The sequence below is a fragment of the Ceratotherium simum genome, chromosome 10 (genome assembly GCF_057802395.1).
Source record: "Ceratotherium simum simum isolate JZ-2026a chromosome 10, ASM5780239v1, whole genome shotgun sequence".
NCBI lineage: Eukaryota > Metazoa > Chordata > Mammalia > Perissodactyla > Rhinocerotidae > Ceratotherium > Ceratotherium simum.
In genome coordinates, this window is record NC_141909.1 from 13,023,763 (window position 1) to 13,048,863 (window position 25,101).

The 25,101-nt window shown below is 40.3% G+C and overlaps 1 protein-coding gene across 7 annotated transcripts in view; it reads left to right on the forward strand.

Moving 5' to 3' along the window:
• DOCK9 (dedicator of cytokinesis 9) overlaps positions 1-25,101 on the forward strand; it is a 283,377-nt gene that overhangs the window by 175,258 nt on the left and 83,018 nt on the right. For all 7 annotated transcript variants that reach the window (XM_004423131.3, XM_087435895.1, XM_087435897.1 and 4 more), the window contains exons 14-27: positions 3,809-3,891; positions 4,499-4,621; positions 12,179-12,258; positions 12,342-12,529; positions 12,669-12,734; positions 14,626-14,718; positions 15,775-15,898; positions 16,259-16,380; positions 17,440-17,526; positions 17,892-17,981; positions 19,284-19,399; positions 19,673-19,742; positions 20,634-20,759; positions 21,356-21,427. In XM_004423131.3, the coding sequence (XP_004423188.1) occupies positions 3,809-3,891; positions 4,499-4,621; positions 12,179-12,258; positions 12,342-12,529; positions 12,669-12,734; positions 14,626-14,718; positions 15,775-15,898; positions 16,259-16,380; positions 17,440-17,526; positions 17,892-17,981; positions 19,284-19,399; positions 19,673-19,742; positions 20,634-20,759; positions 21,356-21,427 (1,440 nt within the window). The remainder of the gene's footprint in view (positions 1-3,808; positions 3,892-4,498; positions 4,622-12,178; positions 12,259-12,341; positions 12,530-12,668; positions 12,735-14,625; positions 14,719-15,774; positions 15,899-16,258; positions 16,381-17,439; positions 17,527-17,891; positions 17,982-19,283; positions 19,400-19,672; positions 19,743-20,633; positions 20,760-21,355; positions 21,428-25,101) is intronic.

The window sequence follows — 25,101 nt, forward strand, 5'->3', positions numbered from 1 at the left end:
AAAAACTGAATAAATAAAATCTTTAAAAAAAAAAAAAAAAAAAAAGGAATTGCCAGCTTAATAGTAAACTCTGTCATTACAAAGTATGCATATTATATTCAAATAAAGTTCATTCCACTTGTTGATGTGACTTTTGGGTTCTGGAATTATATTTGGGTCCATTTACACTTGAATATGAGACTGGAGACAAGGAGATGATCTGGCTCAGGTGGTCTGGCCAGTAGTGTCGGTGGTTCAGGAGCATTTGTGTTTTGTCAGACGGGGCAGGGTTATGGTGGCAGAGGTGGTGTGACCTTAGGTGGAAAAGAGAAGGGAAACACACAAGACGTATGTTTGGTGTATTTTCATTACTTTGGTGTAGTGTTCATTACTTGGGGAGTGCCTAGGTGTGGACATACCATAGAATTATTGAATATTAGAAGTCATCTAATCTAAGATCTTTCATACTTCAGAAAACTGAGGTTTATGAAGCTTTGGTTACCTGCTCAGTGTCCAACAGCTGTAGTGGCCAAAGGGCACTTGATTGTCACTTTCTAGTGCATTGAGCTTCCTGGTTAGAGTAAGCTATTGAGTGCTGTCTCTGCCAGTTTTACAGTATTTTTAGTTAGTGTTTGTTTTTGTTTTACTTTTTATAAGTGGTGCTCTGAGAGATGGCCCTGAAACATTGACAAGGACTGGTCCGAAGTAGGAGAGAACACCCCAGAGGCTCTAACAGAGGTTTACTGAACTAACTCAGAGCTTCCTCTCTTCCTCCCTGTGGCCACCCATACATCACAAGTGTGTCCACCAAGATACAGGACAGTCCTTAAAGAACAGGTTCTAGGAGTCAGAGACCTGGGTGCTGAGCCCCTAAGTAGCCTGGGTACTTTGGACAAATCATATCTCTTCTCTGGGCCCTGGATGTCCCATCTATAGTTGAAGGATGATGTTACTAGCTACTCCTACCTTCCTCTTAGGGACAGTGATAGGATCAAATAGATAATGTACGAGACAGTGCTCTGGACACCAGAAATCATTGACGCATGTAGGACATGGTTATGATTTATTACAGCCCCAGTCAAAGAAAAGCCTATAATACCCAGGCACATTGCTTCAAACAGTATGCCTTTCTGGCTGATAAAAGCTGAATAAAGTTTGGTCTCTAGAAAGAAGCTGTTTTATTTTTTAAATCAAATCTGTAAAACCTTGGTTGAGAAACTCTTTTAGCTCTTTGATGTTTTGATTAATAATCAGTGAGGGCCGGCCCCTTGGCTTAGCAGTTAGGTGCGCGTGCTCCGCTGCTGGCGGCCCGGGTTCGGATCCCGGGCGTGCACCTACGCACCGCTTCTCCAGCCATGCTGAGGCTGCATCCCATGTGCAGCAGCTAGAAGGATGTGCAGCTGTGACATACGGCTATCTACTGGGGCTTTGGGGGGAAAAAATAAATAAATAAAATCTTAAAAAAAATAATAATAATAGTCATTGAGGGCCCAAGATGAGATCTACTCCCCTGACTGTGTATGCAACACATTTCCAAGGCCCTTAAGCACCAACTTTGCTACTTCTGCCTGCCACATGCACAGTTTGAAATCTGGCATCTCATGTTGGTGCAAAAATCACATATCACTGTGGGCTAGACTTTACACTCTACCCTTCCTAGTGTCCAATGAGCATCTGTTGAAGTCTGCTCTTCCTTCATTGCTTGTGGAATGTAAAGCTCAGCCACGTGTACATTATTCCCTGCATTTGTGCCTCCAAAGCATTAAATTAAAGGAGGGATTAAGATTCAACCATCTTACATCAGAATAGAAGTTTTGTGGGCCGGCCCTGTGGCTTGGTGGTTAAGTGCGCGCGCTGCGATGCTGGTGGCCCGGGTTCGGATCCCGGGTGCGCATCGAGGCACCACTTCTCCGTTCATCCTGAGGCCGAGTCCCGCATACAGCAACTAGAAGGATGTGCAGCTACGACATACAACTATCCACTGGGGCTTTGGGGGGAAAAATAAAATAAATAAAATCTTTAAAAAAAAAAAAAGAATAGAAGTTTTGGCAGAGACATTACAGGGGGATTATTTTTTTCTATATATGAAAATTGTCTCTTCATGTTTTTCAAGATGGTCTAGAACATCATTTGGAGGAAATTTTTATGAAAAGTCTCTGTAGGTGTCCACCAAGAATAGATTTTTTTAAAAAGGAAAAAAAAAATACCCAAAGGGCAAAAATGAGTTTTTTACTCTGACTTTTACATGCATTGTGTTCCATTTGCACCCTTGTAGGTCTGAGAGCTCATTCCTTGTTCACTGCAGGGAACAGTGAGACTTATTTGAAGCTTTGTGTTGTAGCTTTAAATTTTGTGCAAATATTCCATTTTATTCCACAACATAGTCATTATTGTTAGAAGCTAAAAATAGTAGTTCCTTCCTAAAAATGTTTAAGTAAAATTGCCGCTTCAGGAAGGTAGACCATTTTACCCTGCATACCCCCATGTTCCCGCGTGAACATACCACACTTGAAGAAGAAAGGGAGGGACTGGGTGAGCTCCTGACGTCTGTTTCGGTAAAGGTGTGTTTTCCAGTTCACTCATGAAGGCAACAGTGCCCACGGCATGACTATGGTAGAATCATAATATTTTGTAACTGGAAGGGATAATGACAAGTATAGCCCCAAGCTCTTCATTTTTGAGGTTGGGAAAGAGGAGCCCAGAGAGGTTTAATGGCATATAAAGTCACACAGCTGGTTCAGTTTGTCTTAGAGACAGTTGGCTCTATTGTTTTACTTCTGAGTCTTCTAGGTGAGCGCTTCTCAAACCTGGTGCACGCAGATCCTTGGGGGTCTAATCAGAATGCAGGTTCTGACCTAAGAGATCTGAGGTGGAGCCTGAGAGTCTGCATTCCTGATGCGCTCCCAAGTGATGCTGATGCTTCAACTCTGCAGAGCACACATTGGTTCACAGGCACAAGATCCCATTTCCCAAAATTGGTTTGACTTTGATGTACTTAAGTAATGTAAAAGACCCTTCAGTGCACCACTCTGACTCTGAATCAATCAAACTTTGCATTGGTAACAATGCAGTCTCCCAGTACAAGCGAATTTGGGAAAACTAGGTGTAATCTGCTTTAGCAATAGGGGTATAGTTAATTAATGGTATGCCATGCATACATTGTAGGCCAAAAGCAAATCTGTTTCACTGTGCACTATAGGGTTAATCAGTCAACCCAAAGCAAACCAAAATTGACCATTAGGAAGTGAAAATAGCAGTAAATTATACTTAGAAAGCAAGAATATAGTGATTGAAAACTCTGGCCTAACTTAAGTCAACAGCTATAATGTCTTAGTAATGAATATCTTTCCCCCAAGTTGTGGGAATCTGCACAAGCCAGTGCACATAAGGAACTGTGAGAGCTTAGTATTTTCATTAGTACTCTCATTGAACCTCTGGTAATGCCATATATTTTGGCATGAATACAAAGTATTAGTAGTTATTAATAACTCAGTGGACTTAAAATAAGTAGCCCTTAGTCATAAAGAACTGTGAAAGCCTATGAAATGGTATGTTTGTTGCCTGTGAAGAGAACATTTTAGAAAAGAAAAGACATACATTTTGGAAACAGTTCTCATTCTATATTCTTTGAAAATCACTGCTAGAGAATGTATTAAACAGAGTACTCTGCACTGAGTGTAAGTCCAGCCATATTAATTGTAATAAAATATTCTTTTCCACGCATCTGATACTATGGTAAGAGCTTATTTAATGAACATGTGATGATGGCTCTTTAGATCATAATTCTCCTGTGGGACGCAGTATCTCATGGCTTTTTTCTGTCTTCAAGGTTGCTCAGAAGGTGCTGAAGAATGCCAAGCAGGCATGCCAGAGACTAGGACAGTACAGGATGCCATTTGCTTGGGCAGCAAGGTAAGGGGAACATCTTTTATATCTTTGCTATAGATACAGATATATGGATATAGACAGATAGAAGGCTAGCCAGCTAGATGGCTAGCTAGATACACCGACATACCTATTCTGTTTGTTGTTCAGAGACAAAGAGGATTTGAATGTGTAAAATTGGAAAATAAGTAAGCCCCATGTCTGAATAATCATTTATTAGAGCCAGAGAAAGGAAAGATGCTGGCTGGAGGGTAGCTGTGTTGGAGCTGGCAGGATGGAGAGGAGTGTTGGTTGCAGAGCTGGGATTCCAGGTTCCAGCCACATGTCTCCAGCTGGGAGTGGGGTGGCAGTCCAGTGAGGCCTGCAGATCATCTTTATTTGTGATCTGTACTTAAGCATTTAACTGTGTATGTTGTTTCCTAAGCATGAGCGATTTGCTGGAAATGTTTTCTTTGTAAATTGAGTTAGTTATGTTCATCTTCATAAATATCTTCTATGTTTTTAGATAATCAGATTTCTGTTGGCTATAGCCAATGGAATAATAATTAGTCTTCACATAGAAACCAGAGTTAAGTTGTGGATTTATTTTAGTCTTTTGGAAACTCAGTTTAGAAATGTTGTTTTGCTATTTCAGGACATTGTTTAAGGATGCATCTGGAAACCTTGACAAAAATGCCAGATTTTCTGCTCTCTACAGGCAAGACAGCAATAAGCTATCAAATGATGACATGCTCAAGTTACTTGCAGATTTTCGGAAGTGAGTCTCAAGGCCTTACTTACTTTCACTGTAAAATAGAAGTTGTTTGCAGGGGAGGGAAGAAGTGGGAGCAGTCTTTAAATTGCTCAACTCAAACATCATGGGGCATGTTGGTTGAGCATGGAACTTTTCCTCAAGTCCTTGGGAAGGAAGAAAGGATTTGAAATCGGAAGAGTAACCTGGTTAATTTGAATTCCAAAAGGGATGCTTTTGGTGGTGCTCTAAAGGGTGGGTTGGGGGTAGAGATGAGCCTAGGGAAGAAGGAGACAGTTGAGGAACCTTTGACAAGAGATGGGAAAGGACTCAGCAAAGTCACTGCAGGTGGAAATAGGGAGAAGGGGACTAATTCAAGTCACATCAGAGAGGCACAGTTACTGGGTCTTGGTTTCCTGAGTGGGTGTTAGGGTGGAAAGAGAGAGAAGTGGGTGGTAGTCTAAGATAAATAACTGCCAGGTATCTGAGTTACATGATGGAGTGACTTGTGATGCCGTTAACTGAATGGGTGATTGGGGAAAGATAATAACGTATATAGTACTTACTGTTTACAGACATTATTCTAAATACCTATATTAATAAGCGTTTTAGTGTCCTAGAGCTGCTGTAACAAATTACCATAAACTGGGTGGCTTAAAACAACAGAAGTTTTTTCTCTCACAGTTCCAGAGGCTAGAAGCCCCGAATCAAGGTGTTAATAGGGCCACACTCCCTCTGAAATCTCTGAGGGAGGATCCCTCCTTGCCTCTTCCAGCTTCTGGTAGCTGAGAGGTTCCTTCCTTATCTTATGGCAACATAACTCTAGTCTCTGCCTCTGTCTTCACACAGCCGTCTTCCTGTGTATCTCTGTATAAATTTCCTTCTTATAAGAAGATGTCATGTTGGATTAGGGCCACACCTAGTGATCCCATCTTAACTTGATTACTGCGAAGACCCTATTTCCAAATAAGGCCACATTCATAGGGTACCGCGGGTTAGGACTTCAACATATCTTTTTGGGGGACACAATTCAACCCATAAAAGTGAGGCAAAGAGAAGTTAATCAACATGTCCAGCATCACACAGCTGGTAGTAGGTGGAGTCAGTCTGGCTGAGAATGTGCGCTCTTATCCACTATGTTATTCTAGTGCTCCGTCATAAAGAGTTCACTTCTGAACCTATAAAACTGATTTCCTTTGCTAGGGACATGGGTTTTAGAATTTTTCTGGGAAAATTCTGGGAATGAGAAAGAGCTGAGGGTATTAGAAGACAATGAAATGAAAAGAATGGCCAAGAGCCAGTTGCTAAGTATTCTATACCACAGTAACCTTTCAGTCTTACTTTGTTATTTGTATATCGAAGTAAAAATATCGTCAGTTTGCCTAGATCTCAAGAACGGCTGAATTAACTTTCTTTAACTTCATTTTTGCCTTTTTTTCACTTTTCTCTCTTTTGAGTTTTCAGAATTCTAAATAGAGTCATAATTAACATCTTTTAAAAGCCTTTACTTATTGATAATGGGTAATATATTGCCACATATACTGTGTGTCATTCAGTAATTATTGTCATGTTTTTATTTGAGTTCGAGAAAACTTTTAGCCTTGCTTGTAGAGTAAAAAGTTCATTTTTTAAAAACCACAGTCACCTTTAGTTGAATAGATTACAATTTTCCCTCACTAAACTACCATGCAACTCTCAATAATCATGATATAGGTCTATATGTACTCACTCAGGGAGGTGAACACACTGTATTGTTAAGGAGGAGAAGGTGTATCCATATGACCTCGTTTTTGAAAAGAAAATATTTTATATGTTTATTTTTGTATATAAATGAAGAAATGGATAGGCAAATAGCTAGCTGGATGGAAAGATAGAAGGGCATAAAAATAGTCATATAGGATATACACCAAAATATTAGTAGTCATGGTTATCTTTGTGGGATAGGTTTATGGGTGATTTTTCACTTTCCACTTTATAGCTTTCCATGATTTTATGTGAATACTAACAAAAAAACCAAACAAAAAAGCCTAACATTTACTTATATATTCCTGTAGTACAAACAGTGAAGTCTTTTATATGTGATGGGGGTTGGAAACCCTGTCTCAGAAGTATCTTCCTAGGCTGGTTAGCTTGAAGCTTCTCCTGCAGTGGCTCTTCAGGGTAGCTCCAGCTCACAGTTCTGGCTTCCTCTGGAGGCCCGAGGATGGGACTTTACAGGGTCATTAATCAAAAAATGATGTGAGCAGAGAGCCCACAGCGAATCAGTAAAGAGCACAGATCTTCACTGGTTCAGAGCACAGGATGGGTTCTGCCCCATGTATCAGGCCTTCACACCTGTGCTCGGTAGGAAGGGTTTCATGGGACGAGTGTGCTCCTGATGGCCAGTGAGAGACCCAGAAACCCCAAAATAGGAATCCGGTGCTATCAGCATCAGAAGATGCAGCAGCACTAGGAGAGCTGCCGTCCTTCTCAGTAAGAATCCAAAGAAACACCACTGTCCATTCCCCGTGTTCTTCTCAATAGAGTTAGGGAGGTGGAGGATTCCTTTTTCATATATTTTTTTAAACCTAGCATTGCTCTTTTTTCTTTCCTTTTTATTTTTTTATAGGGCATAATCTCATGTCAGTGGCCTGGGCATCAGCTTGGATCCAAAGCTATTGTTTCTGCTCCTATAATTGTCTCAAAATGTCGTTTAATAATGGATGAGAAAAACTTTCTCAAGCTACCCTAGTCTTTAGAAAATAGCTGCCAAAGCTCATAAGCCACTTTCCCTCTTTCCTTTGCAATAATTATCAGGAGATATGTTCCAAGATTTAGTAAGAAAACAATTCTGTCAGATACATGGTATTGCTGACATATATGCTCCAAGAAATATTTATCTAAGCAGAGAGACTTGGTATTTTACATTTATTTGATTTGCTCATAGTGGTGTCTTTTCTCACTTCTGCAGGAAATCTGAAGGCATAAAGGCAAAGTATAAAAATAGAACGTTTTCTTTAAAATGTAGACTTTTTTTAACGCTACCACATTGGGTAGTTGAGGTAATAATACTATTAGGGTTTTTGCATGAGACTTACATATGTGTATTTTTTTATACCTTTATGTTCTTTGTACCCAAGTTCGACATTATTATCTCCATTTCCCTGTAGTTACACTGCACTCAAGCCAGGTGGGGCTCCGTGACTTTCTCTAAACCTACTGTGTACTTTCATTCCACCATGCTTTTCGCTGTGTGCTCTTCCTGCCCCATCAAGCAGCACACAAATCACAAACACATACAGCATATACATTCCCCTTCTGCTTTTGTCTCTACCAGGGAACCCTACTCCTCTTTCAAAGCTCAATCTGTGACTCTCTTCCACGCTGGGAGACCTGGGGCAGGTCACTTGGCTTCTTTGCTTGAGGCTCCTCTTCTTTTTAAGAGGAGATGATAATAGCCCTGCCTCCTAGGACTGTGGCGGGGAATAAACGAAAATGCCTGTCAAGGTGATTTCTCTCATCATGCAGACTAGTGTCATCAGCTATTCCTTCTGATACCTCTAGAAGCTCTGCCTTCTGTAGAGGTTTGTATACACTCTGTGGAAGTCGTTATCGTCATATATCTTAAGTAGTTGACAATATCTACCGGATTTTTGGCTTCTTGAGGACAGGAATCATATCTTTTTTGTATTCTATACATGGTGCCTAGTATAGTGCATATTGTAGCACAGCATAAGCATGTGATAAATGCCAATTGAAATTTATCATAGACATAAATTCAGTGATTTTGTTTAAACAAAAATATCTCAAATTTCTTTCAATCATATATAAATTTTTTTAAGTGACAGCAAAGCTTTTAGGGAATGTTTCCTTTTATAAAATGCAGTTAGAAGAGTAGTCTCAGACCACCAACAGACCTAGGCATGTTATTAGTCACTTGATGGGTCAGTAGAGGAAGTAGGGAAGGGAGGACCAGGCTTCAGAAATACAGAGGTAAGGACACCAAATCTGTTGGCATGGAATGACTGCTAGTTTGTGATACCATTTCCCTTTCCTCTGGGGGAATTGTTGAACCAGCAGGAATGTATGGGTAGTGGGACAAGAAAACCTTTCCTTTTTTAAGAGAGGGAGTTTGAGCCTCACTCCGAGGTTCACACACAGACAGAAGCAGTTCCCAAATGCCAGACACCCTACATGTATCTATGTTACACATTCAATCAATGCAGTTTCCAGATGGATTTTCATGCTCAAGTATTATTTTATAAGTTTTCCATAGAATATAGATACTTTAAGCATTTAAAAACCCAAAACTAATCCCAGTCATGAGAGAATTCACATTGTGTAACACACACCTCACATCATCACTTTGGAAATGCATATAAAAAAAGCAATAGAATTTTTGTTGTGTGTGACGTTTTGATGTCTAATAAGCCAGATTTGATAAAAACTGTAAACTTCTGAAATAGGTTTAAGCTTATGTTTTAAAAAACAAAGTTGGTAGAAACAGCTTCCACAAAGCACATGTGCTATGGGATATGGAACTAATTTCAGATCTTTGCTTGCCTGGAAATGCATGGAAATAACGCCTCTATAGAAGTAGCAACTAGAAGTAAAAGCTCTCAAAAGAGGGATGAAATAGAATAAGAAATACGTATAGTTAGACACCGAAGTATATAACACATTGTAGAAAGAATTCCAGTGAAGATTGTTTAAGTAAAATTTGTTACTTAGAAATCCAGTTTGCTCAAGGCCAGTGTGGTGGTATAGCGGTTAAGTTTGCGCGCTCTCCTTCGGTGGCCTGGGGTTCGCCAGTTTGGATCCTGGGCGCGGACCTATGCACCGCTCATCAAGCCATGCTTTAAGCGGCATCCCACATCAACTAGAAGGATGTACGACTATGACATACAGCTATCTACTGGGGCTTTGGGGAGAAAAAAGGAAAAAAAGAAGAAGATTGGCGACAGATATTAGCTCAGGGCCAATCTTCCTCAAAAAGAAAGAAAGAAAGAAATCCAGTTCTTTCAAACTTATATGTGGGTGATGTCGGAGTGATAACAAAAGAAAATGGTAAAGAAGGTGCAAATTCATTCATAGGTGGAAACAACTAGGAAGGGGTGATATATGCAATACTCTTGAGTACTTACGTTTAAAAATATCATTTGTAATAGAGTATTTCTGACTCAAGGAAGCAGATACAACTTCATTGATGTCTCTAAGATTTTGTGGTACGTTGGCAGTGTTAAATTGTTCAAGTGCAGAGGTGGAGCAAGGCACTATATGTCAAGAAAATTTATACCTACAGAGAAACCCACAGGTCTGAGGGTCGATGCCCCTGAAGAGCTCTGCGTAAAACTGAGAAAGGCTCCAGCAATAGATCATTGTGGGAGTACACAGTGCCTGGGAAGCCATCAAGCACTCTCAGGAAATGGTTGTCAAGGGCACAATCTTCCTGCTAGAAGAAAAAGATATTGTGTTTGTGAATAAATCACAGAATGAGTACAGGGACAAAATGTAGGAGTAATGCTGGACTGAACCTGGACATCTTTTGGCCAGAAATCTTTTTAACTGAAGGCAGAATGTGTGAAAAATTGTTACCTTGCCTTCTTGACAGTTATCTCTCAGGATTTCAAGGAATTGCTCATTTAAACTCAGGTATAAACAAAAGACAAGTGGAAATGAGAGGAACCCTGGGAGAAAGTGATTCTGCAAGTTGGAGCTGGTGATGGGCAAAGATGAATATGCTTGACATAGTCTGTAGCCATAAGGAAGCGAGAACTTTTAGGGAAATCCTGAGTCAGATGAACAGTAGTCCAAGATATACTGAGAATTTACATGTGAGACTGCTTAATAGATAACAGTCATGTCTGATGAACCTGAAAAATGGGAGGTAGGAACTTTTCAAAATGGCAACAAAACCAAATGCTGAATCTGTTGGCCACTGAGCTTTGATGTTTCTTGGCAGTGTTCTAAAAGACAGTATTAAACAGGTGGCCTATGAAGAATCACAAGACAGCCTTCTGCTTTCTAGGAATAAGTCATGTCATGTTGAACTAGTCATCCTAACTGCATTTCTGCTTCTCTCTTTTTAATTTGATTGCTAAGCTGCTGCAACAGAGGAAGGCAAAGCCTTTGACAAGTGTATGTACCATGGCGTCCTATGAACAAGTCAGAGAAGCGTAGTACGCATGAGTGGACAACTGTTCAACTGCTGGAGTAACCAGATGCCAGGAAGGGTGATGAATAGGCTAGTGTCAGTCTGACGACGAGCCTCTAGAGCTTTGAGAAGGAGCCTGTTCTTGGCAGTGTTCCATGCAGTATCTTCATCAATGACTTTTATGAGAATACAAGATGCTGATGAAGTATCTTTATGACATAGAGCTATTAGGAGTATCTAATACGTTAGATGTTAGAATCTGGATTTAGGAGGGTTTTGATCAACCAGAAATGGCTCAAACATAAGAAGATGAAATTTCATCAAGGATAACATAAAATCTTGTTCTGAGGATTTTAAACATAATTGTATAAATATAGAATGGAGATGTAGTAAAGCATATGAATATAGTAAATGATAGTAGAGCATGTGAAAAAAGATTTAGGGAATATAGGTGATTGTAAATTTAGTGTAGGTCACTAGGGTGGTGTGGCTACCTAAAAGTAATAACATCTTGACTGCCTTAGTAGAAGAGTATATTGTTCAAAAGCCAGACAGCTGCTCTACCTCCAGCTGGTCAGAGCATACTGGGCTTGATCTATGCGGTTCTGGGTGCCATCATGTAAATGAGATGTTCTTCTAGGAGAGGAATGGCATTGAAGGATGGTGCAAAGGGCCGAGAATGGAGGACTTCAGAAAGATATGGTAGCTATTTGTAGATGGTTGAAAAGTATTCCACAGAGAAACATAACTAGGCCCCTTGATGAGTGGAAGGTTCAGAGAGGCGAATTTTACCATGCTATGAGGAAGAGCAATCTGGTGTTGAGATGGCTTTGTCAAAAGTTTCCTTGTCACTAGGAAGGGTTGAGGCAGTAGCAGTACTTGTCAGGAATGTCACAGAGGAGATTGCTGTATTAGATTGAGTCGGACCAAATACAGACACCAAACGTTTCATTGAGCGCCTACTTTATATCTAGGATTTTGCTAGACACTGGAGCTTAAGATGACTTCTAGTTCTGAATTTTGATGATTCTAAATGAGCCAAGAATTTATGGGGAGAATGGACCGATTGAGGAATACTTCAACAGTTTGCTGGCATTTTATCTACACGTGTGCTATCCAGCACGGTAGCTACTAGCCACATGTGGCTGTTGAGCACTTGAAATACAGCAAGTCCAAGCTGAGATGAGCTCTAAATGTAAAATCCACATTTGGTTTTGAAGAATTATAGTGAACTTTTTATACTGATTACATATTGAAATGATATTATTTTGGATATATTGGGTTAAATAAAATGTGCCTGTTTCTTTTTACTTTTATAAATGTGGCTACTAAAGAGTTTAAAATTACTTTTGTGCTTGCATTATATTTCTCTTGGAAGTACTGTTCTAGAACTTAGGTTTTAGAGCTAACCTAACTTATAAAAGTTTGATTTTCTCTTCTTTTCTTTGCAGACCTGAGAAGATGGCTAAACTCCCAGTAATTTTGGGCAATCTAGACATTACAATTGATAATGTTTCCTCAGACTTCCCTAGTAAGTGTAAGTTCTATGTAATGAACAGACAAAATTTTGTTTGTTTGGTTTTGACTTCAATTTGTTTGTTTCTAATTTTTCAGATTATGTCAATTCATCATACATTCCCATGAAGCAATTTGAAACCTGTACTAAAACTCCCATCACATTTGAAGTAGAGGAATTTGTGCCCTGCATACCCAAACACACTCAGCCTTACACCATCTACAACAATCACCTGTATGTTTATCCTAAGTACTTGAAATATGACAGTCAAAAGTCTTTTGCCAAGGTGAGTACAAAGATTGAGGCTTTATTTTTGATTTCAAAACTCTAGTGGGGTTTGACTTCTCATGTTCTTTTATAAATATTTACATATTCTGGCCTTTTGTTTTATTTTCTTTTTCTTTTTTCTTTAAATACTGCTGCAGGCCAGAAATATTGCTGTTTGCATTGAATTCAAAGATTCAGATGAGGAAGACTCTCAGCCTCTGAAGGTTTGTTTTTTATATATGTTCACATTTTTCCATTTTAAAAAATGCAGTTGCAGGGCCGGCCCAGTGATGTAGTGGTTAAGTTTGCACGCTCCACTTTGGTAGCCTGGAGTTCGCAGGTTCAGATCCAGGGCGCAGACCTGCGCACCACTTATCAAGCCATGCTGTGGCAGGCGTCCCACATATAAAGTAGAAGAAGATGTACACAGATGTTAGCCCGGGGCCAATCTTCCTCAGCAAAAAGAGGAGGATTGGCAACAGATGTTAGCTCAGGGCTAATCTTCCTCACCAAAAAAAAAAAAAAAAAAAGAATAAATAAAAAATGCAGTTGCATGATATTGCACAACTAAAGGAATTTGACATACTTTAATTGACAGAAACACAAAAATACATTGCAATACATTACAATATATAACCACGTGTGCTGAACCATATAGAATATGGAATAATTGAGTTCTCGCTCCTAATTGACTATTTCTGTTTTGTTATACTCTTTAAGGATGAAGGTTTCTTATGCATGTTCACATCGATAAACATATTGTGTACCTGCTATGGGCCAGCATTGTGTGGGTACTAAGAATTATGATAACAGTAATATTGATAATAGAAATAATAATAATAATAGATTGACATTTATTATAGTATAGTGATAATAATAGTGGTAGATCTTTGGTGATGTTTATTGAATGTTTATTATATTCTGCACTCTGCTCTAAGTGCCACATTGGTATTGTCGTTAGTGCCATCGAGTCGATTCCAACTCCTATGACCCCATGTACAGTAGAGCAGAACCCTGCCTGGTCTTTTTGTGCCGTCCTCTCATCTTTAATTCTCATAACAGTCTTTTGAATTAGGTACTATTATTATCCACATTTTTTAGATGAGGAAGCTAATGCACAGAATTTAAATAAATTGCTTAGAGGCGTACATTAGTGGAACTGGTGTTCAAACCCAGGCAGTCTGGCTCCAGAGCCCAAGTTATTTACTGTAACTGTGTGAAAATGACTTTCCAAGAAGAGAAGGAGACAAAGATGCAAAGAAGAATAAAGTATAGTTTTTGCCCTCAAGAAATTCACAGTTTTGTGGGAAAGGCAGTCATGGAGAAACAGCTCCCGGCACGTAGAAGTACTGAAATGTTTTTTAAACAAAACTGAGTAATTAGTATAGAACAATGCTGAGGGGACACAGAGGAGGGAGTTAATGACTTCTTGACGGATGCGTCGAGTCTGCTTGGTGCACACAGAAGGGCAGGTGGTTTGGACGCTGGGAGTGCATAAGCAGAAGCATGGAGGGGTGAAAGTGAGCAGTGAGCAAGGGGTCGTCCAGAGCCACAACTCGGAGAGCTGGGAAGGGGAGTCGGGGCAGGGCTGGGAGATGAGCCGGAGGGAGGGTTGGACTCAGAAGTAAGGGGGTGTGCAGGCCTGAAGTCTCATAGGCAGAAGAAATCCATCAGAGGTGGTTAAGTTTATGCTGTAAGAGTGCCTTTTTTTTTTTTTACAACACATCTGAGTTTGATTTCTTTTCTTTTTCTTTTTTTTTTTGTGAGGAAGATTAGCCCTGAGCTAACATCCGTGCCAATCCTCCTCTTTTTGCTGAGGAAGACTGGCCCTGAGCTAACATCTATTGCCAATCCTCCTCCTTTTTTTCCCTTTTTCTCCCCAAGGCCCCAGTAGGTAGTTGTACATCATAGTTGCACATCCTTCTAGTTGCTGTATGTGGGATGCCACCTCAGCATGGCCGGACAAGCGGTACGTCGGTGCGCACCTGTATTCGAACCCGGGCTGCCAATAGCGGAGCACACGCACCGAACCGCCAAGCCACGGGGTCGGCCCCTGAGTTTGATTTCTTAATCCCTTAATTGAATACTGGTTTTCCCTCTGCCAACTCATTACAGTGCATTTACGGCAGACCTGGGGGGCCGGTGTTCACGAGAAGCGCCTTTGCTGCGGTTTTACACCATCACCAGAACCCAGAATTTTATGATGAGGTAAGTGAAGTTTTCAAGGGAAAACCCAGTTTAACCAGTTTTAAGGAAAACTCTAAGTTTTTGCTCGGTAAAACAAAATTCAAGAGAAGCTGCATACTATACTAAAATTACTGATAGAACTAAATGTTGAAGTATTTATTTTACATAATTTTTTCTAATTATAAAAGTAACATTTTTTGTAAAAAAAAAACTTGGAAAATGGAGATAATATAAAAAAGTCAGACTCTCTCCATCACTACTGTAATTAATATTCTGACATGTTTCCTTTCAAATTCATACTTACGTATAATTACATTTGTTGGACCTGAGAATTTTCCTTTCTTCTCATTCGGTTTGCTAATGTATAATTATGATGTAGTTCATTAAAACTACTATTTGAATCCTACTTTTAGATGTTCTATGCTGGTCTTTCATCATGCCTTGGCTGTGTTAAGTTCGTGTAGTGGTTTCTGTCACGTGTTTTCCAATTCTTTCTAGAGTCAAAATTCCAACTTTTTTCCTGTTTCTAGTCAGTGAATGTCTTAGTCTGTTTGTGCTGCTTTAACAAAATTGCACAGACTGCCAGGCTTATAAACTGCAGAAATTTATTGCTCACAGTTCTGGAGGCTGGAAGTCTGAGATCAAGGTGCCAGCATGGTTGGGTGAAGGCCATCTCCCGGGTCACAGACTTCTCAGTTGTATCCTCACATGGCAAAAGGGGCTGGGAGTTCTGTGGAGCCTCTTTTATAAGAGCACTAATCACACTCATGAAGGCTCTACCCTCATGACCTAATCACCCCCCAACAGCCCCATCTGCTAATACCGTCACTTTGGTTAGGATTTCAACATGTGAATTTGGGGGCGTACACAAACCTTCAGACCCTGGCAGTGAATGAAGGATCCATTTCTTCCTTAGCACAATTTACAGTCTCAGATGTCTTTGACTGCAAATGTTAGTATTAGTTTGGAGACCAAATGCATGTTTGTGCATTGCGTGACACATTGTGTGGCTGCTTTCACTGAGAATTTTTGTTGTTTCAGAATATTAGAAAGACTGTTATTTTGTCTTCCTTGCAGATTAAAATAGAATTGCCCACCCAGCTACATGAAAAGCACCACTTGTTGTTCACATTCTTCCATGTCAGCTGCGATAATTCAAGTAAAGGAAGCACAAAGAAGAAGGATGTTGTTGAAACACAAGGTTTGAAATTTCATCATTTCTTTGATTTTTCATGATTTACACATTAAATTCTTAAATTTTATTTTGATTCTGAATTCGCATCCATTTACAAAGGAGTTTTTAGATGAAATTTGTGAAGGTAGTGTGCCTGGCTTGCATACGTAAATTTTTATAAAAGATAATTTTAGAATTCTAATTCTTTGGCCAAAGAGGCCAAAGTACATTGTAGACAATGTTCTGCAGAGACTGCGTTCGAGGCGTTTTCAATCTCTTGCTCTGATTGATAATAACAGTTCTTAAATATCAGCGAGTTAATAGCATTGGCTTTCTTCATAAGTTTTCGTACACTTAAGTAAATTTTTTTGTTCTTTGTTTCAACAGTTGGATATTCCTGGCTTCCTCTCCTGAAAGATGGAAGGGTGGTGACTAATGAGCAGCACATTCCTGTCTCAGCTACTCTCCCATCTGGCTACCTTGGCTACCAGGAGCTTGGGATGGGCAGGGTATAGGACTTTAAGATTGGTTTATCCCAATTCCTTCAGAAAACATTAAAGAACAACTAAAACAACGATAACACAAAAAAGCATGCAGTGCCAACATCATGGTTTTAGTTATTCATTTTCGAGTAAACTTAGACCATTGGAAGGCAGTGATGTTAACAGTTATCACAATCTAGAATTATAGTTTGGGCACTTTATAGGCCTTGAACCAGCAGTGCCTCAGCAGGAAAATGGAGACTTGGAGATACTGGATGAGGTAGAAGTTTGTCTCTGCAAACCAGCCACAAAGATGAGTTCTTTGGGTCATGCAAATGATTAAGAATTGTCTTCCAGCTTAATTAAGTCTAGTAAGCAAATCTCTCACCTGCAGGGTAGCCTCTTCTGATACCTTTCTGATTCATTAAAGCTTGAATTTTCTCAGATTTCTCCCATTTGTTTGTTGGCTTTGCATTCTTTTTAACCATCTTAAATTTTGTAACATGCTTAGATAAGATCTGTTTCATTTCATTTTGAATGGCTTTTAATGTCTCTCTGCATTTAAATAGTGCCCAATTTGGGCCCATGTTATGGAATATTCCAAAGTAATGGTAAATCATATAACATTCAGTTACAATTCTTAGTCTGAACATGAGAAAAATGGAGGTTTCAGAAATTAAAATAAACACAAACAGATGGTTGACCCTCTGCCTGTGCCAGGCATGCTTACTGTCCTATTTGCTTTATCTAGTACCTTTTACCGTCTCTTTCAGAATTCTGACCTCAAGTGTGGTTAAGTCATTGATAAAATAGTATTCTTTCCCTCTCAAATGGACAGTAACTCATACAACAGCAAATAAGTGGAAGTGATAAGTTAGGAAATCCAGTAAGAAGAGCATTGTACTTAGCGGGAAGAAAGTGGGCAGAAATTGGTATTGGTTGCATTCCTGCTGTGGACCAGGCATAACTAGCAAGTCACTGAAGCTGTCTGGGCCTTTAATACCTCACCAGTACCCTCACTGAAGATGGTGTTTGAAGCCAAGATTACTAATCTGTTGGGATTTTTGTTTCTCCATATTTTTTCAGCATTATGGTCCAGAAATTAAATGGGTGGATGGAAGCAAGCCACTGCTGAAAATTTCAACTCATCTGGTTTCCACAGTGTATACTCAGGTACGTGCTATTCTGTTTGGTTAAAATTAGCAGTGATTGCTCTGTGAATGAGTTCGCATGGCTTTTTGGCAAAACGAAATCCTAATTGATATGTTATAAGGATATGTTTACACTCTGTACTTCTTTTTCGAAGAAAAAAAGTAGATATGAGGTGCTCATATGTACTAATATAAATGAATAGTGCAAGTAACATTTTTCAACAGTTTTCCTCTTTTCTTGGAGGATGTTTGAAATCTCTTTAATGTCATTTTTATGTAATCAATTTCATAGTCTAAAAAAATGCATGCTGCAAAAACAAATACCACTCTTTCCACAGCATATATGCTAATAGGCTTTCTTTTGCTTGTCTTCTTTTTATCCCCCAGGATCAGCATTTACATAATTTCTTCCAGTACTGTCAGAAAACCGAATCCGGAGCCCAAGCCTTAGGGAATGAACTTGTAAAATACCTTAAGGTATCAGATGGCTTTCTTAGTAACCGCTTTATAATGAGTTTGGAGTAGGTTAGGTTTTCTTTTTTGGTGGTGAGTGTTGTTCTTACCCCTTGCAAACCTTATGAGGCTAGCCTTAGCTAGAGGCTCTCACGTTGATAGTGAATATATGGTTTTAGACGGTGGCAAGAAGTGGACTCAGACATAGTACTACTCCTGCCTTCATATGAGTCCCATGTGTACTTTTCTCAGGTTGGACCTAAAACACATTGTTCCTACATGGAAAACCACTCCCTTACGCAGGCCTTCCCTGTTGAGTGCTCACTGGCCATATAAGAAGCAGTGACTTGAGTCCCACTGTTAAGTAACTTCTCATTCATTGTAGAAGATAACCTTGGTGGATGCATGCTAGGTGGGTTAAAAAAAAAACAGAAATAATACATGTAACCAACCCCAGCTTTGTGCACGGGTTAGGGAGGCTCTTGGAGTGGTTGCACAGTGAGAACAAGGAGGGTTTGTCTGGAAAAGTTTCATCCAGAATGTAATTCTAGGGGAACATTTTGAAAAAAGAGAGTACCCATGCTAGACATGGGGACAAAATATAAGAAATGTGAGAAATGGAATAGAAGTTTGTTTGATTTAAGCAAGAAAGGGGATTCTGAAATTACTGCTTTGCAAAGTCCCCTTTTAGCTACCTCATAGAGAGTCATGTGACTTGAAGAAGAGCCTTTATATTAGTTTTCTATTGCTGCTGTAACAAATTACTACAAACTTGGTGGCTTAAAACAACACAAATTTGTTTTCTTACACTTCCTGTAGGTCAGAAGTCTGACATCACTCTCACTAGGCTAAGATCAAAGTGTTATTAACAGGGCTGAGTTCCTTTCTGGAAACTCTAGGGGTAAATCTGTTTCCTGTCCTTTTCCAGCTTCTAAAGGCTGCCCTCATTCCTTGGCTTGTGGCCCCTTCCTCCATCTCAAAGCCAACAATGTTGCATCTCTGACCGTTCTTCCTTAGACACGTCTCCCCCGACTCTCCTGCCTCCCTCTTCCACTTTTAAGGACACTTGTGATTACATCAAGCCTAAATGGATAATCCAGGAGAGTCTTAAGGTGGTTAGCAGTCTTAATTCCCCTTTGCTGTGTAACATATTCACAGGTTTTGGGGATTGGGACTTGGACATCTTTGTCCCTTATTCTGCCTGCCACTGCCTTCCATTTGTTTTAGATGGACTTCTTCCACTCCTATTTGGAACTGAGTGGAGATTGCTTGGGGTTGGTTTACTTTTAAAAAGATAACTTGAACTTTGGCATTCCATGTCTGTAGAGCCTGCATGCGATGGAAGGCCACGTGATGATTGCCTTCTTGCCCACCATCCTAAACCAGCTGTTCCGTGTCCTCACCAGAGCAAGCCAGGAGGAAGTTGCCGTCAACGTGACACGGTGAGAGAGATGGAAAGGTGGATATTCTTCTTCCCCTTCAGTCTGTCCACACCTGGAGCACAGTCATACATATCTTGGCTGCTAGTATGTGTTAAACATTATATTTAAGAAATTTCTTTTGATCTCATATATAGGGACCCCATCTAACTCCTTGTTTCCTGTTTCCTGTGGTGCCAGTAGCATCATCATTGTTCTACTACGACTGTGATAATAATGAAATGTTTCCATTTTCACATTACTATTCATTGCTTTATTCATTCCTGTGGTGTATAGGGTCATTATTCATGTGGTTGCCCAGTGCCATGAGGAAGGATTGGAGAGCCACTTGAGGTCATATGTTAAGGTATGTAAAATAAACTGTCCCGATCATTTAAATTTGTGGCTCTCCAATTTTCCTTTTAAGAACTTATTTTTTTTTTAATTTAGTTATTTTGGGATGTATTTTGGGGAAAAACTTAATACTTCTGCTTTCTCTTCTGTATCTCATAGCCAGTGCTTGGACCTGAACAACGGGATGTCAAAAGAAGGGCAGCCATTCATTTATTTGCTTAACTTCATTCTTTCAACTACATTTCTTTTAATGGGTCTTGCAAGTAATGTGACCCAAATGACACGAAATTTTAAAGAAGAATCTTAAGTCGCTCTTGGCTAGGCCTCTGGTGTAGCTTATTGTCTTCATTTTTTTTTCCCATCTAAAATTCCGAGTAAAACCGCTTCTCCCAAGATAGAAAGGTTAGCTCTGGCCACCATCAGATTAGATGACTATGTGGGACAGCAAGAGATGTCGTTAGGATAAATATCAACAAGTTCGTCATTTATATACAGTATTCAGTAAACACAGTGGCAGTTAGTGTTCTAAAAAGTTACACACATTCTATTTAGTCTTAGACACCTCCATGAATTATAGCTATGTGTTAGTTTAAACAATCAAGTACGGCTTCTTCAGGGTATCAGTTACTCAGTATTGTGGTGACACGTTTTTTGAAGTCTTTGGGTGGTGGAGTTGTGGGCTGGAGGACCACTGATCTAATGGGGTCAGGTGAGTCACATATTTTGATGGGCTCCCTCTTTCTGTCACATGACAACCACTCTTCCCACCTTCTTTTTCTACACCTTCCTCTCCCACCCATGTAATTGTACCTCAGTCCCTGATCTCTATCCTTTGGAGCCTCTCCAGCTTTCTGTCCAAGTTGGAGAACCAGTACATTAAAGTATCTTTCCGTTTTCTTCGAAGTATGCTTATAAGGCTGAGCCGTATGTTGCTTCTGAATATAAGACAGTGCATGAAGAACTGACCAAATCCATGACCACAATTCTCAAGCCTTCTGCCGATTTCCTCACCAGCAACAAACTACTTAAGGTAAGTGGGGAGGGCCAGTGTTGCTCTGCGGTATTGAAATTGATTGAAGAAAATTCAAACTCCACAGCCTGATCAATTCGCCCTTTTTGTGTGCTTTTAGAGATAATCACCACCTCCTAAAAAGCGGTAACAGAGTTAGTTTTTCAATACCAACTTCGCTACTTGACTTGTGCTCGTGTTGAGCTGCAAAGTATTACTACATTCAAAGCTTCATGGGCTCTTAAGTATTAATAAGTCAATATATTCAAATAATTGGAGGATGCTGAATTATAGATTATACAGGCAGATGTCAGCAGGTGAGAGACCCAGCCAAGAGGAAAGACTGACATCTAATCCAGCAATGCCACTTGTTGGGTTGTGCTGTGCTGAGCGTCTGCGCCCAGTTTCCTAGTGGGATGGAGTTACTTGTTGTCGGACATGGGAATGCAGGAGAGCATCTGCCATGCACCTCTGGTTTGATAATGATTTGCCGAGAGGTTCAGCCATGTTTTTGCGTCATACCTGTTTCATGTCAGTGACATTGTCAGCCTAAGAGTAAACGTCTCACCTTCTATTTTGCTGTTTTTCTCACTGGGATCCTTTGTTTTTTCTTTCAGTATTCATGGTTTTTCTTTGATGTTTTGATAAAATCGATGGCTCAGCATTTGATAGAGAACTCCAAAGTGAAGGTACGTCACTTCATATCAGGGCTTGTGTGGCACTTCTTAGGGGAAAGTGTCTTTCATTGTGTTTGTAGCCAACATTTATGAATGCTTTCCGTATGCCAGTTACAGTGTTGTTCTAAGTGCTTCCAAGTGCTTTCCAAGTAATAAAGCATTTTAGCTTTATAACAACCCTATGGGGGATGTCCTAGTCTTGCCCCTTGTTTTATTGATGAAGAAGCTGAGACCAGAGTGCTTGAGTTACTTGCCCACGACCATGCTGCCAGTGAACAGAGGGAGCCAGGTTTTGAGACCAGTCTGGCTCCAAAGCCCACACTCCTGAAGCACTGTGTTATTAAATGCAAAGAAAAAGGTGTCTTCTCCTTTGACTAACTTAGAAGTCTTTAAGTCTGATGAAATGGGAATGGTAGTTTAAGCATTCATGTAAAATGTAATTACCTGGTGTTTCTTAAATGTCATGAATATTGTAGACCTTTTCAGGGACTTAGATGACAGTTTCTGATGCTACTTCATGTCCTCTGTAACCAATGACTCTGAGATAACTCAGTCTCCCCCAAACCCTCCTTGCTGAGGTGCCTGTTGTGTGTGCCTTTGTGACTCTCTAGGTCCCCATGCTGTCCCCATGCTCATATCTAGACTGATGCCTGTCAAGGTGTGACTGGCCGCCGCTGGCTGTCTGAAGCCCATTGTAGATAAATTTTTATAAAATTCCAATGCAGTAAACACAGGTGGCCATGTTGTGGAGTTCCTTCTGAGATGCATGGAGTCTTGGAGTTGCTGTTATGACTATGAATTCTTGCTACACTGTAGCTGTACAAAAGCAGAGTCTTGAGGAGTCTGGTAGAGAGCAGGAGGGGCTCGTGCAGGGAGTGGTGGTCATAGTGCCTGGCAGTCTCTCACAATGAATGGGGAGGGGAGGGAGAAGCCACAGGGAGGGAGGGTCAAGATCTGGGCCCCCTGGACAAGGGATCTGGACTCTCAGAGGAAGCTTTGGGAAAGGCTGCTAGATTTTGTCAGGTGGAGGGTTGGTGGTTCGGAACCTAAAGCCGTACTTTCCTCTACTAGAGTAGGCGCTGGTGCCTGACCAGCAGGTTTCCTTTTTTTTTCTTTTAAATCCAGTTTTAGTGCACAAGGAGATGCCAGATGGAGGTGGGCCTTGCCTTCCACAGAGTAATGCACCGTCTAAATCATGCAAGAACAGCCTGCCAAGGAAAAAATCTAGCAGATTGTCTACTTGGCAATATGCAGCCAAGTGTGTGTGCATGCACACGCACACATGCAGGTCATTTGGATATATTACCTTTCTGTTAAAAATATTGTCATATGCATGATAGGCTTTAGGCCTGTCTTAGTTTGCTTGGGCTACCATAACAACTACCACAGCCTGGGTGGTTTAAACAGTAGAAATTTATCTCCTCACAATTCTGGAGGCTAGAAGTCTGAGATCAAGGTGTCAGTAGTGTTGGTTTCTTCTGAGGCCTCTCTCCTTGACTTGTGGATGGCCGTCTTCTCCCTGTGGCTTCAAGTGGTCTTCCCTCTGTGTGTGTGTGTGTCCTGATCTCCTCTTCTTATAAGAACACCAGTCCCAGTTAGATTAAGGCCCATCTTAATGACCTTGTGTTAACTTAATTACCTCTTTAAAGACCCTATCTCCAAAAACGGTCATATTCTAAAGTACTGGAGGTTAGGACTTAAACATATGAATTTCGAGGGGACACAATTCAGTCCATAACAGGGCCCCACTGGATTTTTCATCATTTTTGGCTCTAAATAACTGTGATCACTTCAGAGAGATTAGTAACTTGATTATATTTAAAAATATAACTGATTTGTTCAGAAAACAGTCATTGAGCCCTTATTATATGCAGGCTTGAGGGTTACAAAGTTAAATATGGCGTGGTTTGTGCCCCCACAGAGCTTAGATGGGAAAGTATACAATTAGACCACGGGAGTGATGGTCAGGAGGTAACTTCTGAAACACTCACAAGAAGTATATTTAAAATCAAGTATCAATGGCATCTTTCCAAGAACTGTGATAGAAATTTAATAAAGGAATTTAATTGCATGTATTCTTTTCTTAAGATGCCAAATTAAGCCATAGAACTTTAGGGATGGTGGGGACCTGAAAGCTACCTTCTGGTCCGGCTCCTTCGTAGTTCACCGAGGTTGAGATGGAAGTATAGACCCAAGAAGTGAGCTGCCCAGAGTCATGCAACTGAGCAGAGCCAAGAGCTCGTGCTGGAGTCAGAGTCAGTCTCTCCCAGATGTCCTGACATTTCCAGCCTTATAACCTAATTCTCCAACACCTCTGGGAAATTGTTTGTGGAACTCTTTGGAATAAACCACTCAAATGCTACCATGTACAACCTTTTTCATAAGTTAATTATATCTTGGTCCTAAAACAATATTCAGAAAGTTTTTAGAAGTAGGTTATTTTAAAATTGGATGAAACACTGGCATCCAAAAGGAGAAAGCTTAACCATAACATAATTTACCATAAAAAAAGATTCTAAACACCTACTTACCACTTTAGAGAGTTTGACATTTTCACATTTAGAGAGCTCCTCTCTGACTTCTGCTTCCATGTCACCCCAGATGCCGTGCTACCCTTTCCCCAAATCACATATTATTGATCTAGGAATTAATCTCACATTTTTTGAAGCATTCATTCAGTTTGCCTCATGTGTTAGAAGTAATGAGTTTTATATGTTGAATTGGTTATTTTTATGTTTGTCTTATGTTTGCATCTGAAGAATTGTGTGTGTTAGTCCCCAATCCCAGTGTCCTGAATTTAGGGAACAAGTTCACATTCATCATTCCCGTACCGTTTGTGATTTCTAAAATCACAATCAGATCTCCTCAGAGTTTTTATATTTTTAGACTGAAGATCTTTAATATTATCCCATGTGTTTATAATCCTGACCTTGCTTCTTTCCTCATTGGTGAATCTTTCTTTTAAAGAGTTTTTTTTTTTTTTTAATTTTTTTAACAGTTTTATTTTATTTATTTATTTTTTTGTGAGGATGATCAGCCCTCAGCTAACATCCATGCTAATGCTCCTCTTTTTGCTGAGGAAGACCGGCTCTGAGCTAACATCTATTGCCAATCCTCCTCCTTTTTTTGTTTCCCCAAAGCCCCAGTAGATAGTTGTATGTCATAGCTGCACATCCTTCTAGTTGCTGTATGTGGGACACGGCCTCAGCATGGCCGGAGAAGCAGTGCGTCGGTGTGCGCCCGGGATCCGAACCCGGGCTGCCAGTAGTGGAGCGCACACACTTAACCCTTAAGCCACGGGGCCGGCCCTGGTGAATCTTTCTTAAAGTGCCATGACCGGGCACATACCTGTCTTGTAGGGGCACCTGGGCCATGGATTCATATAAGAGCCAAATAATGCTTTCAGTGCTGCTGCAAGTGCCCTTCGCAAGGATATCTGGCATTTAAGGGCACAGTTGAGCTGAGGCATCGTTGAGCTGAGGCCTTCAGGGTGCACTCCTGGTGTTGATGGCATCATTCCGTCTGATGCATATTTATGTGGAGGGGTAAATTTGCATGCTCTTGTACCTGCTTCTAATGCTACACTCTTGCTAAAGATGGAGGCGACAATGTGTGTCCACCTTCCCATCCCCAGCCAATCAAACTATACTTTGTTACATTTGCTGAGGAATGCTGTGAATCAAAGC